Source organism: Podarcis erhardii (genome assembly GCF_964252035.2).
Source record: "Podarcis erhardii genome assembly, chromosome: 12".
Lineage (NCBI taxonomy): Eukaryota > Metazoa > Chordata > Lepidosauria > Squamata > Lacertidae > Podarcis > Podarcis erhardii.
This window is the reverse complement of record NC_138513.1, coordinates 47,005,574-47,025,149: the sequence shown is the minus strand read 5'-3', so window position 1 is coordinate 47,025,149 and position 19,576 is coordinate 47,005,574. Positions and strand designations below refer to the sequence as shown.

The window sequence follows — 19,576 nt, the reverse complement described above, 5'->3', positions numbered from 1 at the left end:
TCTGGCCTTCCTTTGCTGCATCCCAGCCCCCTCATCTCTCCCCGGAACTTTGCTGCCAAAGTCATTTGCTCTGACTACGCCGCACTCTTCCTTAACTTCCTGCATTGGCTCCTTGCCTCTGCCAGATTCAGCACAAAACCTGCATTGTTACCTGCTAAGCCCTCCCTGACCTTGCCCTCATTCATTTCTCTGTTCTTGTACTCCAGTAGATCCTTGCCCAAGACTGTTGCTCCTCTAGCTCTGCCACCCCCAGTGATCTGGAGGGATTATATCCAGTTAGTAGTAGTAGTAGTAGTAATGATAATAATAATTTAATTTATTATTTATACCCCGCCCATCTGGCTGGGTTTCTCCAGCCACTCTGGGCAGTTTCCAATTAAAATAAGTATCCATATTAAAATACAATAACCTATTAAACAGTAAAAGCTTCCCTAAACAGGGCTGCCTTCAAATGTCTTCTAAAAGTCTGGTAGTTGTTTTTCTCTTTGACAGCTGGTGGGAGGGCATTCCACAGGGCGGGTGCCACTACCGAGAAGGCCCTCTGCCTGGTTCCCTGTAACTTGGCTTCTCGCAGTGTCCCTTTTCTCTTTTATCCAGTGGAATCTTAACAATAGAGGGACAGAAATCAAGGCAATATTTGAGGATATTCTTTTCTCCTTCACCCCACCAAAATCTGCTCCAGAAGGTTAGCAGGCTTCTGGAATAGTATGGGAAATGGGTGATCTCTATTTTCATTCCGCTGACTGAAAGCTCTGCAAGTTCATACCTAAGTTTTCCTGCTCCCTCAGTCACTTCCACCCTTTTCTCTCTTGCTGCTGCTTAAACCTGGTGCTCTCTCCTAGAACACCTTCACATTGTTCAAACCCCTCCTCAAAACCCCCTAACATTTGGCACGTTAGTCCTCAGTCCCTATTGAAGCCTCAGCATACTTGTAAATACACTGAACACAGATACCTTTCCTTGGTGGGTTTTGTCTCATTTGCATATGTGTTCCTATTCAATATAGACAGTTAATACCACTTTAATTGTCATGCCCCTCAAAAGAATACTGAAAGAATGCTGAATTTTTTTAAAAAAAAAAATTCTTAGTAATAACTATTAAACTAATAGAAGTCCGTTTAATAAATATATATCGTAAGCCTGTTACAAGCGTGCTCTGCTGGGGATTCAGGCAATTAAGTAGTCATCCAATTCCTTTAATAAGATTATATTTTAAAAGTTATGTGGAAAGACTTGGGCTACAATTTGGAAACAAACTTTCTTCCAGCATTTCTCCCATATTTACCTAGTGGTGTGGCAGCCATTTCCCTGTGAGATCTTCCCACAAGTGTTCAAATTCAAGAACACCGTGCAGATGGAGTTCCTTAGCCACTTAATTGAGGCCTGTGTTCTTCGCCAACCAACAGTTGGATAAAGAATAAGTAAATATCAGCAAAATATTCAGTCATCTATCTCCTTTATCTTGGCTGCAACCATTTCTCTGTCTCTCTCCTTTTCCATCTCTGCTTTTCCTTTGGTATGAAGGAACCCATTATTTCATTTTGCGTATGACTATACACACCCCAGTTATGCCCAATCGATGGCCCTAGGAAATAAGTAATTCGATTCAAACCTGCCAGTGGCAGGAGAGAGCTGGAGAATCCTCATGGCTTGTGAAGAGACCCTCCCTGGAGCCCAAAGAGGACATCAGTGAGGGGGGAGAAAGCCCCCAAAATGGTCGGAGATGCAGCGGGGCTTTGTTTACGCTGCTCAGCCTCCTCTTCTAACAGCTAATGTGTGGGGTGGCGCAGCAGCAGCATGTTCCTCCAGTGCTTCAGTTCTAGTTGTGGATATTTTTGGATGCTGTATTTTTGGTATGGATTGAAGGGAGAGTGGCAGAGAGGGCGTTTAGAGAGTGCTCCCCGCGGACCTGCCCTAAGGTGAAGGCCTTCTGGGAAATGATATATAATGAACTGAAAAAGGTATTTAAGTATACCTTTACTAAGAAACCAGAGGCCTTCCTTCTGGGTATTGTCGGCCAGAAGGTGTTAAAGAAGGACAGAACATTTTTTTTATATGCAACAACGGCAGCAAGGATATTAATCGCCAAGAACTGGAAAACTCAAGATCTACCCACCCTGGAAGAGTGGCAGATGCAACTGATGGACTATATGGAACTGGCCAAGATGACTGGCAGAATCCGAGACCTGGGAGAGGAGAGGGTTGAAGAAGACTGGAAAAAATTTAAGATTTATTTAAATAAACATTGTAATTTGGTTGAATGTTAAGAAAGGATGCTAGATCATAAATAATTGTGCACCACTAAGTTAGATGGAACTAAGATGATAAGTAAGCTGAGGATAAATTATAAACCTATTGGAGAATTAATAGACTATAGTTAAAGGAGTGTGATACAAGATTGCAAATGATGATAAATTGTGGGCAAGAATTGACAATGATGCAAATGGGAGCGGGAGATGTGAGGGAGTCCTATGAAGTTAAGAAAGTATGTTATGATAGATGTTACATTGTTCTTTATCTTTGAATCTATGTTTAAAAACCTCAATATATATTAAAAAAAAAAATAGAGAGTGCTCCCCGCTTTACGCGATTTCACATGTGCATGCAGGGGCCCAGAATGTAACCCCCATGAAATTAGCACCTGCACACAATGTATATGCAATTCGAACAATGTACGATTGGTTATCAGATGGGACACAGGTGGTGCTGTGGGTTAAACCACAGAGCCTAGGACTTGCCGATTAGAAGGTTGGCAGTTTGAATCCCCGCAACGGGGTGAGCTCCCGTTGCTCGGTCCCTGCTCCTGCCAACCTAGCAGTTCGAAAGCACATCAAAGTGCAAGTAGATAAATAGGTACCACTCCGGCGGGAAGGTAAACGGCGTTTCCGTGCGCTGCTCCGGTTTGCCAGAAGCAGCTTAGTCATGCTGGCCACATGACCCAGAAGCTGTACACCAGCTCCCTCAGCCAATAAAGCGAGATGAGCGCCGCAACCCCAGAGTCGGCCACGACTGGACCTAATGGTCAGGGGTCCCTTTACCTTTTTATGATTGGTTATTATTGCTATTGGGAGGGAGAAAGCAAGACTCACAAATCTGGGCCTGCATAAGTGGTTCCTGTATTCCGATACCTGACATGAGATTCCACTTTGTACAAGGAGCTCCATCTCGGCTCACAGTAAGTGTGAAAGGGTCGTCTGCGTCAGAATAAATAAATGGCCAGTGCATTGATGCCATTTAAAGTTGAGTGAAATTTTCAGAACCACATGGCATCTAGGACAAAATAAACCTACTGTTCAGTAAATTATGCCTAGAAATCCCATTCTTAATACTGTCCTTTGATGGATTGCTTTTAGATATGGGACTTATTTGAAAGATTGTACAGCCTTCTCCCCCCAGCCCACCTGTTGGGTTGGAGGGGTTGTTTTTTTTACAAAATAAATATTTCCTTTTTTTAATAGCCTCATCCTTTTCTTCCTTAACCCTCAAATGTAAGCTGCGGGGAGGCTGAGTAACTGAGCAGCTTCAAGGGCAGTGCTGGCTTTGAGGGCTTGATTGCTGACATAGCCATGCATTTCAGCGCAACCGAATAAAGCAAAATGCTTCAGAAAGCTCTAAGGCAATATACCCGGCTCAAGCGGACCAGTCTGAGTTTATTCTGAGAATTATAATCACTTTATAAGGATAGGAGAACACAGCTGGAGGGCTGCTGGACCCTTTCCTTCCAAATGACAAAATGTATTTGTCAGAAAACCCCGACGCTGGAAAAATTCATGCGGTGATTTACATATTTTAAAAGACTGAGCTGAAAAGAAGCACTTATCTAACTCTGTGAACCTGGAAAAGCATTTAATTAGTCATATAGGCAGCTCTATGGTAGGGCGGAAATGGAGCTAGCAGCATTTCAGTTTAATTTGGGAAGGGAAAGTAAGAGTAAGTAAGGGAAAGTAAGAGTAAGTAAGGGAAAGTAGAGGGTGAAGTTTCTGTTGACATGTTAGCACATTTTTGAAGAAAATTGTGCTGTGAATTTCAGTGGTCCTTTTGTTGTTAACTGTTTGTTAACTGAGCACCTCAGGTTGCCACACCAGAGTTTATACCATGGGTAGGCAACCTAAGGCCCGGGGGCCGGATCCGGCCCAATTGCCTTCTAAATCTGGCCCGCGGACGGTCCAGGAATCAGCGTGTTTTTACACAAATAGAATGTGTCCTTTTATTTAAAATGCATCTCTGGGCTATTTGTGGGGCATAGGAATTCGTTCATCCCCCCCCCAAAAAAAAATATAGTCCAGCCTCCCACAAGGTCTGAGGGACAGTGGACCAGCCCCCTGCTGAAAGTTTGCTGACCCCTGGTTAATAATAATAATAATAATAATAATAATAATAATAATAATAATTTATTATTTATACCCTGCCCGTCTGAGTTTCCCCAGCCACTCTGGGCGGCTCCCAATCAAGTGTTAAAAACAGTACAGCGTTACATATTAAAAACTTCCCTGAACAGGGCTGCTTTAAGATGTCTTCTGAATGTCAGGTAATTGTTTATCTCTTTGACATCTGATGGGAGGTTGCTTGAGGGAAATCACCTTCATGAAAGCATCTTCTTTATACTTTGAGCCACCCAAATTGCTACATTTGTTGAGTAGCTGGAAGCCAAGATTAACCAAATTAACGGGAATTGGTCTCTTTCCCTATTCATAGAGTAGAATCCTATATGTGTTTACTAATAGGTAAGTTCCTTTGGACTTACTCTCAGGTAAACATGTTTGTAATTGCAGTCTTAAGAGGTGAGGCTAAACCTGTTAAGGCAAAAATAGCTGTGATGTATATTTTTCAAGTACAGGAAAGGGAGATGTTTATTTACCAATGGTGGAAAAGAGATTGAAATACCATGTAGTCCATTTAATGTGACTTTTCCACCTACACAGGGGACAATGCATCCGTGAGAGAAAATTATATTTTCCTATTACACAATAATTGATTTTGCTAGAATTATACCTGTTTAGTGGTTACTTATAGTTCCCAAAGAAATGCACCTGCAACAAAATTAGCACTCCTCATAAAGAAAAGGTGCACATGTGTTGGTTTTTGCCTCCTGCCACAAAAATCTCCAGGGGTTTAAGACATGAAAACTGTTTAGGATCACTAAAAACTATGTGTTAAAGGTGCATTGTACAGGTTCTGTGTATCATTGATGTAGGCTGGCTTTCTTATTAATTTTAGTCACATAGCCATTGAAATCCCAGCGAAATTCTGAGATGAAAGTAGATCAACCTTAATATAGCAAAAATGAAAGGTTAAAATTGTGGGTCAAACACATCAGGTAAAAACATATATTAGCTAGATAGGAGAGTCTGTTGTAAAAGGCATGCTAGGCAGGGACTAATTTTCCTTTCAAACCAATTTTGCACTCCGAATGCACTAAAAACTTGGTTTGCGTTGTTCCTGTATTAGCCAAACAAATCTAAGGAAACAGGCATTTGGTAAACATAAGATTCACTGAGCAATGTGCAGCCCATAATGTTATAGTTACAGAAATCTCCATGAACCAGGGACTGTTAAGTATTAAATTTCATGGCCATGTTAGTGGTGCCATGTTTTGTTTTTACTGGCCACATTTTTGTGCCGCAACTAGCTGCTTACCGTCTTTTTCGCTCCATAGGGTGCACCTAGTTTTTAGAGGGGGAAATCAAGAAAAAAAATCTTATTTCCCCCCCCAGCCCCAAAGAGCAGCGTACAGGCTAGGCTCAACCTCTCCCTGCCGGCGGGGTTGCGCGCGGCTATGGCACAAGCCAAGACAGCAAGCGGGATGGATCCCGCTCGCTGTTTTGGCTTCCTCTTTAGCTACGCACAACCTCTCCCTGCCTCAGGCTTCAGGTTTCCTTTTGCTGAAGCCGGGAGAGCAAGACTCTCCCGGCTTCAGCAAAAGGAACCTGAAGGCTCCAGAACGCAGCGGGAACTCATGCTGCGCTCCGAAGGCTTCAGGGGGCTATCCCTGAAGCCTGGAGAGCGAGAGGGGTCGGTGCGCAATGTGAAGCCTCCGGAGCGCGGAGGAAGTGCTCCCTCTGCACTTCGGAGGCTTTGCGTTGCTATCGCTGAAGCCAAGGAGCTTGCTTTCGCTCCATAGGATGCTCACACATTTCCCCTTAATTTTTGGAGGGGGAAAAGTGCGTACTATAGAGCGAAAAATACAGTAAATGTGCCCAAATATAGCACATGAAGCTCTTCCTTGCAAGGGACAAAAGTGATGTACTAACTTGCCCCTTTGTTTTGACTGCTTCCAGGTTGTTTCTGCCCTTGGAGCAAGAATCATCTGGAAGAAGATACTTCATGAATGGCCTCATGTTCTTGGAAAAGAAAATCCATCCAACGATGAGATTGTAGCAGTGTTCAAAGATCAAGGAGGGCACTGATTTCAGCATGCTAAATACAGTGGCTTTTCACCATTCAGAATGAAGAACACCTTTCCCAACAATGCAAGCTAACCTTTGGGGAATTGGAACATAAAAGGCTGATGGGTGCAAATAGTTCTTTATCAACTATCTGGCAGCTGAATGCACCAGTGGTAAAATTTTACTTATGTATAGATGTGGAATCTCATTGGAGACTGCTTGCTTTTAGGCAAGGTTTTTCACCCGTTTGTCCCATCAATCTACCAAGCCTCTTCAGGTCAATTTGTTTCCGATACACATTAAATCTAATTGGAGTTCTCTGTTTATAGTGTATTTTATATTCAAAAATTCTGCTAGATATTTTTTCTTCTTCATTTGAATAAAGCATCTGGATGGGTCACTAAAATGAATATTTGCCCTTCTTTTATTTTCTACAAGCTCATATCACATAGAACTGCTTCTTAAAGGACCCTCAATGTAAAGCTGTGCTCATTTGAGTTTATTTGGCTAAATTTCCTTTGATGTCAACTGTTTGGGTTGTTTTTTTAATACTACTGCTGAACCATTGTCAAAGTTCACATAATATTTTAAGATAATTTGCTGGCTTTTTTCCCCTCCATTTGAGAATACCTCTGAATTTGTAATTGCTTTGGGTACTTTTAGTTTTATCTTTATTTGCTTGCTGAACTGCTTCTTTGTATAAACTCCTTCCTTTGCTTACTGTTTAATTTACAGTCTTTCCATATTCACAGTGAATATATGTGATTTCCATATTCCCCTAATTTTCATTTAAGAGATCCTAAAGTATACTATTAAGTTTCATATCCAATTTCTGGTCTGTATTCTCCAGCTACCCCTCTAATTTCCCATCCTGATCTTCAACTTCATCCTTAATTAATTGTACATTAACTGAAGGTAAAATCCCAGTCACAGAATGAAGCAACAATATTAATACTTCCAGAACCAGGCAAAGAGCTATATTTACTCATATTTTATGTTCCTGTATCATTACTGAACTGCAACTATGTTTTTTGTAATCATATTAGGTTTAAGCTTTGATCATGTGGTGCAAATATGGTTAAATAAGGATTTCTTAAAAGAACAGTGTGTAATATTTGGAGAATGGTAAATGCTAAAGATTATGTAAATCGGAAAAGGCTGGTTTCAACCATTATTTATATAGATTTGGAAAGCTTTTAACAAAATGGAATGGTTTTACTTCCTTCATGTTTTATAGAGATTTGGGTTTGGAGGTAAATGTATAGATTTGATCTAGTTAATATATAATTCAACTATGCATTTTTTAGTGAATGAAAAGTATCCCCTGAATTTCATTTAGAAAAGTAGCAGATAAGGACGCCTGCTTTAGCCTTATCTTTTTAATTTACAAGCAAGAAAAATCTAATCTTATATAAAATGCCCAAAGGAGTTACTAGGAACAAAAAGCTGTCTTGGGTGAGACAGGGAAAGAACTGGATAAGCCATGGGCCACAGGGCTGGTGAAAAGTCTATTACGTGTTTCTTTTATGCAGGGCTGATTAAAAACTCCCAATATGCTGGGTTATGTCCATCCAACTGGGAAACTTAATTTCTTCCTTTCCTTTTTGTGTGAATCCATGAGACCTTAAACTTTGTTCATAAGATTAGTACAACAGATTAAGTAAAGTATGTAAGTAGAAATACATTGAATAACAGGCAGAAGGAATAATGAGCAGTTAGCTTTATTTTAGAAATAAAGTATAAATGCATAACTAACAAAATATCCTTAAAATTCATGGGGATAAAGATTATCACGTATATTATATGGCACAGCACATGCCTGCAAAGGTTTTACAGTTTAGTGCTATTTTATGAAGTTTTGGAATAGGGATTATTTATGAAAGACTTGTGGATAAATTTCCTAATCAATTCCTTATTGAAATAACAGTCAATTTTTAAAAAGTAAATCCATCATACTCAGGATTTTGTGCATATTCAAATTGGAGTTAATCAAACATGTTGTCACTTTCCCCTTTGAATTGCTTCTAAGGCTCATCAGCATCTGTCTGAGCTTGTATACATATATAAAGTTAAATCAGTAGGACGCAAGTTCCATTATTGTCGTGTTAGAGGTCTTAATCAAATGCTATTTGCCTCACATGCAGCTGGCTGGTTTTTGTTTTTAAAAAAATGAATGCTCTGCTATTTATTATAGCTGGAATTGTTTGCTGAATTAATTTGCTTTCTTCTGAATTGACCAGGAAGTGATTTGCCACTTCATCATCCTGTTTTCCAATAATGTTCTTGACTAGTCTTGCTGCTTTTCCAAGGCTGCAACATTATTGGGGAGGACCCAGCTCTCATCTTCAGAATATTTGGCCCCCTCTTCTTCCCAAGGTCAGGTCAGTATATTTAGTGAGGTGAGGCTTGCTGCAAATGTGTCACATATACCTATGACCATGCTGTAAACTAAGCAGATCTCAGTTAGCAAACACCACTTCCTTGCTGATATATTTTTTATTTTACTCTTGTAGCTATTTACTTCCGTTTCTTCTTTCACACAGTTTATTTGCAACACATTCTACTTACTCTACTTTTTCGTGTACTCTCACAAATCTATAACTGTTCTTCCTTACATAAACAAATTGCTTACTAACTTGTTCTACAAGTTTCACCAGCATAAATCAGCACTGGGTTCCTATGAAGTGCATTCACAAAACCCATCTGAGTGCAACACTGCAGCCAGAATAGAATCATATTGGGCATCATTTTGGGAAAGGCTTATTAGTCTAGATTTTCCATGCTCTGGAACCAAACCCACATTTTTTCAGCATTGTAAGACAACCCTCATTGACAGGCACTCCCTTTGGATACATTTAAGGGGTTTTTATGGGGAAGAGTTCAAAAACATCAGAAAAAGTAGGTATTTAAAGTGATAATACAAAATATGCTGTAGGGGGGGAAATGTTAGTGTTCAACTTAAAGCCATAGCAATTTAGAGGAAGTACCCCATTGCTGCTATCTAAAAATGCATGCAGCAGTAATATAGCATTGTGACACCCAGTGGAAAGCATTTGTGACCCCTGCGCATTTGCTGTTTAAGTGAGCAGCCTTAACATTGTGCTCATCAGCTGAAGTTGGATTCTCAGAAATATTACTTTGCATATTGCAACTCTACAGCAGCTAAATGAAATTCATCTTACTCTCCTAGTGCTCAGATCAGTGAAAGTTTTTAATTCATTCAAACTAGGAAATGCATGAAAATGGCTAGATATATAAGAGTAAATAAAGGTTTGTTTTTTAAAGCAGCTTCAAGAAAACTACATACATGTTTTATAAGAAAATGTGCAATGTACTTCATAATTGATCATAGCTGTAAACCATACACCATTTTTTTCTTTTTAACCTCATTATTTCTATTGGGTTCTATGACTATTCTATGGTGTTCTTGAGACAGACACTTTTTGCAAGTGCCAAGTATTCAGAACATTAAACACAACGGGGTGTTTTACTTTTTAACTTCCTAATTAGGTGAAAAACACCTTTATAAATAAATCATTGAAGTTCCTGCTTCAGCTTCCCACTAAAGCTAAACAACTTTTGAGGCATCCTTCTTAGGAGAAACATGCACACTGATAAAGCTCAAAGTTTTTTTCCTCCTGTGCTGATTTTTTTCAGTTCTTGAAATAAACTGAGCTCTGATCAATTAAAATAAACTGGTACTTTAATTGTGTACTGCACTACATATTTCAAGAAATATTATATATAAAAAGTATTTAGCACAGCCAAATAGAGCTTAAAAACATAGCTACTACCATACTCCAATCCTAGAAGAGTTAGAACTCTGAGTGCAGCAAGGAGCCTAATATAACACCACCTCTCCTTCCAGATTTTAAAGCATGAAGTGTAATGAATAATCCCAAGGGACCTCATAAAAAAAGTCTACATTAAGAGCACAGCATGTGGCTTGAAGCAAGCTCCCATGAGAAATCTTCCCTGCAGCTCAAGGTTTCCCAATAGGCACATAGCAAGCATCAGGCTGCCACATGCGAAGGTCAACAAGAACTTGGTTGAGTTTTTGCATCCACAGATTACGTTCTTCTTTAGTATCAGCCGATAACCAGTTCCTTTAAAAAAATGAAATGAAATAGTAAGCATTAATATTGACCTATAGGCCTTTCTCATACAAGGATAAAGTGGGACAGTTTCATTACTATATACATTATTCTCTAGAAGTACCTTATAACCCTGCAATAAGATCCAAACCAATAGTACAGTGGTACCTCGGGTTAAGAACTTAATTTGTTCCTGATGTCTGTCCTTAACCTGAAACTGTTCTTAACCTGAAGCACCACTTTAGCTAATGGGGCCTCCTGCTGCCACTGCACAATTTCTGTTCTCATCCTGAAGCAAAGTTCTTAAGCCGAGGTAATATTTCTGGGTTAGCGGAGTCTGTAACCTGAAAAGTATGTAACCTGAAGCATATGTAACCCGAGGTACCACTGTAATAGCAGAATTCCCAAATCAGCCTCATGACTGGATGAAGAATGCAGATATTATACCTGCTGTCCAAGTAAAGGAATCCAAATTTAATTGGAAATGAAGAAGTAATACGCCCTGATCTTAGGAAAATAGTAAACTTAGGCCAGCCTCCGCTAAGCTGGTGCCTTCCAATGCCCATCGGCCCTAGGAAGCATGGCCCAATGGTCAAGGATGGCAGGGCGGCACTGGGTTTGGGAAGGCTGCCCTAAGGCATTGTTGATCGTTAGCCTGCCAGAATCAGTGCTGCACAAAGCATAGTAGCAGGGGCCCAACATCTTCTGCAAGACCAAGACACTCATGTTATGGGATATGGTTGCACTAAAATAAATTGGTTTAATATTCAAGGTGTTTCAAGACTTGGATTTGCACCAACTGACTAACATTACTACCCATCCAGAAAAGATTAAAATCAAGCAACATAACTTACTTGGTAACACAGAGCGTGTCTTTGCATTGACTGACTAGTGTTTCCTTGTCATCCTCTCTCTGAGGCCTAACCGTAATGAGCTCAAAAGTGTTCGGCCGAGCACAGAACTCTCTGTTAGCTGGTTCGATCTGACGATTAGTGCAGTTCGCCAGGTTTATTGAACCCATTGGATGCTGAAAGGAAAAGAAAAAAACAAAACCCAAGTGTTCACAACACAGAGAAATAAGGAATTTAAATATAGCATTTCAGTCTCCGCCTCAATGTGGAGGATTTAATTCCTGACAGGGTGCCCATAGCTGCCTCCGAAAGCTGCACAGGAAGATGTGATGTCATTCACACCACTTAGTCTTTTTAACAAATGTTATAGAGCAGTAGGTCTAGCCACAAAGCAATACTGCTACAGCAACACATAGATGCACCCTGAATTACAGCAGCTGAAGTAAAGCCTGACAAAAAGGTCTCAGTGTTGCAGAACTTCAGGCTAGAACAAAATCTAGACAGCCTCTAGCTTAAGTACTTTTTAGCACAATAATTACCTTTCGTTTTTCGTCATCCGGGTAAGTCCAGTAGGAGATGCAGTTTCCAGAAAGAGCGCACCAGCGCCGATGCCAGGCTCCAAAACCACTAACATCTTCGAACATAGTCTGGAGAGAGAAAGATCCTTGAACACCAAGGCTATTCTGACACATTTCTTCACAAGTCCAACAGGTTTCCTTGAATTTTTAGCAACTGAAAACACTGCAGCTCCTGTTGCCAGTTTTCTCTGCTCACCCATATATATCTCAGCAAGTATGCCCACTCCCACTCTCCCAACTCTCATAAATGGGCCTTGAAGCAGCCAGCACTCCACGCCTGCGAATATCTGGAGTCTCCATCCTGCTTTTTTAAATAAACTGATAAAAAGGTAAAGGTAAAGGGACCCCTGACCATTAGGTCCAGTCGTGGCCGACTCTGGGGTTGCAGCGCTCATCTCGCTTTAATGGCCGAGGGAGCCGGCGTACAGCTTCCTGGTCATGTGCCCAGCAGGACTAAGCCGCTTCTGGCGAACCAGAGCAGTGCACGGAAACACCGTTTACCTTCCCGCTGGAGCGGTACCTATTTATCTACTTGCACTTGGACATGCTTTCGAACTGCTAGGTTGGCAGGAGCAGGGACCAAGCAACGGGAGCTCACCCCGTCACAAGGATTCAAACCGCCAACCTTCTGATCAGCAAGTCCTAGGCTCTGTGGTTTAACCCACAGCGCTATCCGCGTCCCATAAACTGATAAAAGGTACCATAAAATCACAATACACACTTCTAAAATTTATGTTATTTTCCTGTGGCACGTCTAAAGACTTTACTGCATCCTTCAGATAGTGTCTTTCTTAAGATGTAATCAATGCAGCACAATTCTAACATACACAGATATTCCTATCTTGGGATCGTCAGTGGTTTTATATAGCTCATGGTGCCATCTGCTGGATCCAGCAATAACAGGTCAGCTAAACTAATAATTGTGGATTAACAGTCATGATCATATTAATAACTGCTTTTAAAGGACCTTTGAAATAAGTCTAGCCCTGCTGTGTTAAGCCAGAACCTAAAGAGCCACACAAGGCTTACAGAATGGTTTGCCATGTACATAAGCTTTGATAAACCCTGTATATCAGGATAAACTTCTAAGGACAATTCTAGAATTTCACTCCAGATAAGGATCAGCTTGACAAGAGTTTGTGTGTGTCTGGGATAATGAGCCTCATCTAACCAGCATGCTTAAGTCTACATACAGTAAGTTATCCTGCCATGTTTAGCTCACCTTGGGATAGACTAGGTAATCAAGCTTTTATTCCCCTTCAGTTTACCTGATGGATTTAGCATGTGAATAGCTCTCACAAGCCTCTCGAGTTTCTATACCAATAGTTTAGGAACGTTCACCACTTTGCAAGTAAGTCATGTTTTACTGCCTGTGCAGCTTTTCTGACTGATGTATGGGGAAAGAGCTCATGAACCTGACCTTTAAAGAGTTTGTAAGTAAACCAAACGTGGTCTTTTTCTATGCTGGGTGAAGAGGGAAGTTTTGGAATTCACAAGGGTATATATTTTACAGGTCTAACAACCTATATTTCCACCCTTTCTTTGCTGCATATTTTATAATTTTCTATCTCTGCTGGGGTTCTCTCGCCAAAGAGTACTTGCCCCAAACCTTAACCTTGGCATGCAGGAATTCTCATTTTATATACCTATTTTTTTCATCTTGCCACCAACAGTGTGTGCATGTGATATAGATCTATACTTGCATTCACTGATAACTTACCAAAAAACCTCTCTCTTCCACACAAGAATCTATTTGACATTTAATTTTCAGATGAATATGACCTTCCAGGGGAGACAAAAAAGGAACCTGGAAAATAAATAGATGGAAGATTCTCAGAATTGTATTTCTCTTTAACAAGCCATATCTACATGAAGACAAAAAACACATTCACTTGTGAGCATCATTAATCTCAGATATAGCACAACCTTCTTCACAAATATTTCAGCTGAAAGTTTGAATGCTTAGATTCCAGAAGCTTTTGAGAAGAGGAAGTTGTCTCTGGCCATTTACTGGTAATGGTCAGAGGCTGAAGAAAACCAGAAGCAAGGCTCCCTAGAATTGCCACCAAGCTAGAGAAAGTCAGGGGGTAAGATGGGAAAACATTGCCAGCACAAGGCTTGACATGGTTGTTAAAATACACATGGTTCAGTAAGTAGAATGTTGATTTATTCTACCAAGTTTAGCAGTACTGTTTTTGGCTTTCTTTAAAGTAAGCAGAATATTTCACACACATGATTTTTCACCGTAGTCCTCAGCAGAGGCAATTGTACCATTTATACATGCATGATTGACTTAGCAACATTGCATTCAGTTATGCTCCTGGGATCATCCAAAGTGTGCTACAATATGCACTCTGGTTAGGATTAAGGCATCCCACCTAAGAGCCATTGGGGAGGGGAAGAAAATTGAGACGAAATAACCCAATATTCACCAAGACCAGGTCCTTACATCAGGAAGCCCATTGCTTCATCAGAGGTACGCTAGTACCACCAGATATAGGATTCTTCCCCAGCCTCTAAGTAAGATAGATACATGATTTATCACAGATGCAAAAGACCTTCAACCAGCGAGCTTGAAGGCTTACAGCCTGGTTTTTTCCAAACACAAAACCCACTCATACTGTGGGTTTTTGTTTTTTATTTTAAGAAAACCTCCTCACTCATGTTAGTTGTGGTATTTTGTATTCTTATTATTGGATAGCCAGTACAGCCGAGTAACATCCAAAAGCAGAGGCCATCACCTCCAGCAAGACTTAAAAGACAGCACAAAGCAGGAAGTCCACTTCTCCCAGGAATACTGACGGCACACTTGAAGGACCCAAACAGGCTTTCCAAAGTTTGGTCATGTCACTACAGCCAATTTCGGTAGATACAGTCATACCTCTGGTTGAAGTAGCTTTGGGATAAGTATTTTTGGGTTGTGCGCTGTGGCGACCCAGAAGTAACGGCGCGCGTTACCTCCGGGTTTCACCCCTCGTGCATGCGCAGATGGTCAAAATGACGTCACGCGCATGCGCAGTAGCGGCGAATCGCGACCCGCGCAGATGCATGGAGGCGGGGTGCGTTCGCTTCTGGATGCGAACAGGGCTCCGGAACGGATCCCATTCGCATCCAGAGGTACCACTGTACTTTGTACATATTCAAAAACCAAATGAATAGCAAAACAGTACAATGCACCCGTTAGTTGCTTTTATGAAGCAACATGACAACTCCAAATTCAGCTCTCATAAATCAGCACATTTTCAGAAGTGAATTTAATAGTATACTTTAACTCTTCTGTAAATACTGTATGGTATAAGCAAAGATAAGCAAGACAAGTTCCAGGTTTAAAATTGATCCAAGAGCTTCAATTTGGTAGCTGTGTACTCGGAACACTACAATTCCAGATGCAGATATGGCATTCCTATATACATTTTACAAATACAGTAGTGAATTTACTTCAGTCCCAAATCTATTGCACAGGCCATTCAAGACACCAATGGGTGTGCTTTTAAGCACACATTTAGAATAATCTGCATTCATGCACAGAATAATTTACGCCGTTTCCCCCATCTTTTCTTTCCTTTTATATGAAGCACTGAAGAATCTCTTTTTCAGTCTGTAATAACATGCCAGGCATGTTTTACACAGTCTATATATCATACAAGTCACTGATGGTTTATATCCAGTGGAATTTGCATCGGATGTCAATTTCATTTCTGCTTATAACAAAAGCTGGCAGACTTTCGTAGGTACTGGTAGGTAAGGTAAAGGTAAAGGTAAAGGTAAAGGGACCCCTGACCATTAGGTCCAGTCGTGGCCGACTCTGGGCTTGCAGCGCTCATCTCGCTTTACTGGCCGAGGGAGCCGGCGTACAGCTTCTGGGTCATGTGGTCAGCATGACTAAGCTGCTTCTGGCGAACCAGAGCAGCGCACGGAAACGCCGTTTACCTTCCCACTGTTTACCTTCCCACTTTGACATGCTAGGTTGGCAGGAGCAGGGACCGAGCAACAGGAGCTCACCCCGTCGCGGGGATTCGAACCACCAACCTTCTGATTGGCAAGTCCTAGGCTCTGTGGTTTAACCCACAGCGCCACCCACGTCCCACCACTGGTAGGTAACCTCAGTCTATATTATTCTGCAGTAGTAACAGGAAATGTAGATATAACCAAAGGTAAATGATTGTCGCAGAGTGGTCAAGAGGCTAATCGCTTCAGAAAGCAAGTAAGTGACAAATTGTTCTATACGCAACTAAAATGCAATATGGTTTGCACACCTACTTAAATGTTCCTCTTTTTAATTGTGATGTCACCAACACCAACAAAGAAAGTTCTTCTAGTACAGTCATACCTCGGGTTGAAGTAGCTTCAGGTTGAGCTTTTTCGGGTTGCCCTCCGCGGCAACCCGGAAGCAACAGAGCACGTTGCTTCTGGGTTTCGCCACTCGTGCATGAGCAGACGCTCAAAATGATGTCACACGCATGCGTGGAAGCAGCGTATCACGCAGATGTGGATTGCGTTCGCTTCAGGATGCGAACGGGGCTCCAGAATGGATCCCATTCACATCCAGAGTACCACTGTATAAAGGGTGGGCCAAATCCTTACAGGCTTGCATATCAATATTTTCCTTTTATTTCAGCTTCAGTAGTTTAACATGAGTAGATTTTTTTTTTTTACACTTACATTTTCCCCAAAACGAAGTGCAGAATTCAGCCAATAAATCTTGGTAAAATAAGAACTACACAGAATTTCAACAGTTATCATTAAGAAATTAACTGGAATATAATGCTACAGCTGAGCATGCCGTCTCAAACCCTGTATCACACAGGTTTTCCTTGCTTTTCCATGATGAGTTAGAGTGCATATATATAAGATCCCCTTGGTACAAGGACAATGAACAAGTAGTACCTGCACAAGTGCACTGAAGGTAATAATGGACTGCAGCCATCATTTGTAGCAAAAGCCAAAAAAGCTTGTGCCAAAGTGATACATACAAAAGTAATTTATTGGGAGATTCTGCACCTGCTATCTAGGACATTCTCGTTTTGACAACTTAGATATATTTTTAATGCCTCCCAAGCTACCAGCCATACTTCTAACACCAGCTCTTTAAAGTAAAATGAACAGAACCTGGTAATACTGCAATTTACTCTTACCTTAGTAGAAACTAGAAAGGTTAGCATTGTACTGCCCAAATTTCAGAAAGGTGAGTTAACAAGACGAGTAAGCTAAATTTCGCAAATTTTACAGTGTCCCGTTTTTAGCTTCTGATTAAGGGAGAGGGAAAGCCAAACCAGAGCTTCAAGCCAGAAGGGATACATACAATGCTGAAAAATGAGAACATCTCTCAGCAAAACAAGTTTTTCATGAAACTGGCCGCTATTTACATAGCCAAGGAAATTTATACACACAGGATAGTGTGTTCAAAAGTCAGGGTCCCAGAGATTTGCTTGACACACAAAACCCCACCTGACATTCTTCCTAAAAGTAACTTTCATTCACCAAATCTCCAGTTCTGAGAATCTTAACGTGGTCCTTAAAGCAGCGTGTCAGTATAGAAATGAGCAAAGTTTAGTGATGACATAAGCAGCATGCACTGGGAACTGTTTTGGAAGAAAACATAGCAACCTTATCCTGGAACAAAGAACCCAACAGCTCTTTTTCTTTAATTCCATAATTTATCTAGGAAAAAGGAAATGAGCAACGCTGAATGCAACTAAAAGCAAAACAAAATGGAAAAGATAAAAACAGCAGCATAACACCATTTATGTGCTTTGCAAGATTCTGTTTCAGTTTTTAAGCTGAACTTCAGAGTGACATACCCAACCTAAACTGCTGGTCAGTTTCCTACTAAAAGAAATAAAGCAAGTTGCAGAAATGGTTCAATGTACTGGACAGCCAAGGAAGAGCTGAAACACACACATGCTTACAAGTGAAGCTCCTCCTTCATAGCATATATATCAAATGTGAAATTTAGTTTCCCAGTTCAAGCTCCTAGTACAGTGGTACATCGGTTTAAGAACAGCCCTTTTTACAAATTATTCGGTTTATGAACTCCACAAAACCGGAAGTACTGTCCCGGTTTGCGAACTTTACCTCGGTCTAAGAACAGAGGCTGAACGGTGGAAGGGCACCGGCGGCGGGAGGCCTCATTAGGAAAAGCGCACCTCGGTTTAAGAACGGTTTCGGTTTCAGAACGGACTTCCGGAACAGATTAAGTTCGTAAACTGAGGTACCCCTGTACTAATATTAGTGTGAATGAGAACCATCAGGACAGCTAGTGTGGTTAAGTTGTGCATTTGCATTTCCAACTACTAAGCACCTCCATTATTACAAAAACAAACTGCTCAGGAATGGCCAAGAAATCTTAAATAATTTCTAAGACCTACAGTTAATCTTTAGAAAGCCCAGTAATCCCTGCATTAGGCTTCAAGACCGCCCCCCCCTCCAATTTTAAGAAAAGCAGCAATAGATCAACATTCTTAAGCTATTAACATTTTAATCTCCTCAGGCAGAGGAATGGCAACTATATAAGCATTGACTTGCCTTTTCCAGAAGCCTCTGTTTTAAATACCATTAGGAATCAATGATAAAGAATTCCACCCCTCCCATCCTCAGGATACTGTCTCCTAAATGGACAACTATTTTGGAGCCATTTTAGGTCCCAGCAAAGACTATTACTTACTTTACAGCACAGCCATTTAAGTAATAAAGCAATCATGTACATGTTGAGTATTTTCATGCATGGATACAAGCATAGAGATTTACAGTCAGTTGCCTACAAGGGCAAGAAAGTCGGGTGGCAAAGCAGGGAGGCACTAAGCTAAACCTACATACTAAAATATATTGAAGAAACGAATCAATGTTGATTACCTTGTCCAGCAAGAATCTGGTACTCCCAACTGAAGATAGGGAAATTGTGTGTGAACCAACAAGAACAAAGTTACTTGTGCGCACAGCATTGGGTCCACCTGGACTTGCCATGACTGTAAAGAAAAAAATAAGTATACCTTAAATTTAAACATAAAAAAGGTAAAGGTACCCCTGACCGTACGGGCCAGTCTTGACAGACTCTAGGGTTGTGCACTCATCTCACTCTAGAGGCCGGGAGCCAGCGCTGTCCGCAGACACGTGGCCAGCGTGACGAAGCTGCTCCGGCGAACCGGCACCAGAGCAGCACACGGAAACGCCGTTTACCTTCCCGCTATACAGCGGTACCTATTTATCTACTTGCACCCGGGGGTGCTTTCAAACTGCTAGGTTGGCAGGCGCTGGGACTGAGCAATGGGAGCGCACCCCGCCGCGGGGATTCGAACCGCCGACCATGCGATCGGCAAGTCCTAGGCGCTGAGGTTTTACCCACAGCGCCACCCGCGTCCCAAATTTAAACATACCTGTAAAGAAAAGAAAGATTCTAACCAATTAAAAACCTCTCTCTCAACTAAGAAGGAATCCCTTATATTTTATTTTTTAAATGTTGCCAAATATTTGTAAGCAATAAAAGCTGTAGATGGCCAGCACCCTCTTAGAAGAGGTATTTCCTCTCCTCTCTAACAGGAGCAGCAGCCTTTAAGTTGGCATCTGTGGCAACATACAAAAGCGCCATCTACAGACAAAACTTTTATTTACTTATTATAAATATATTTTGCTTACTTTTACTTATTTAGTACATTTATATACACTTGCTT

General features: G+C 41.1%; 2 protein-coding genes across 8 annotated transcripts in view; one reads left to right on the top strand and one right to left on the bottom strand.

Annotated features, from left to right (window-relative positions):
• Positions 1-6,706, top strand: part of AOAH (acyloxyacyl hydrolase) — a 98,586-nt gene extending 91,880 nt beyond the window's left edge. For 5 of the 7 annotated variants that reach the window (XM_081834802.1, XM_081834801.1, XM_081834803.1 and 2 more), the window contains one exon: positions 6,279-6,706. In XM_081834802.1, the coding sequence (XP_081690928.1) occupies positions 6,279-6,407 (129 nt within the window). In that variant the 3' untranslated portion in view covers positions 6,408-6,706. The remainder of the gene's footprint in view (positions 1-6,278) is intronic. The other 2 variants (XM_081834805.1, XM_081834804.1) reach the window with 1 other exon arrangement.
• A 2,157-nt stretch (positions 6,707-8,863) lies between these two features.
• The window catches only part of ANLN (anillin, actin binding protein), a 32,223-nt gene continuing 21,510 nt past the window's right edge, over positions 8,864-19,576 (bottom strand). Inside the window, exons 20-25 of the mRNA XM_081834881.1 lie at positions 18,762-18,874; positions 17,517-17,570; positions 13,630-13,716; positions 11,871-11,978; positions 11,335-11,507; positions 8,864-10,492 (exon numbers count right to left, since the gene is read on the bottom strand). Of these exons, the coding sequence (XP_081691007.1) occupies positions 10,369-10,492; positions 11,335-11,507; positions 11,871-11,978; positions 13,630-13,716; positions 17,517-17,570; positions 18,762-18,874 (659 nt within the window). The 3' untranslated portion in view covers positions 8,864-10,368. The remainder of the gene's footprint in view (positions 10,493-11,334; positions 11,508-11,870; positions 11,979-13,629; positions 13,717-17,516; positions 17,571-18,761; positions 18,875-19,576) is intronic.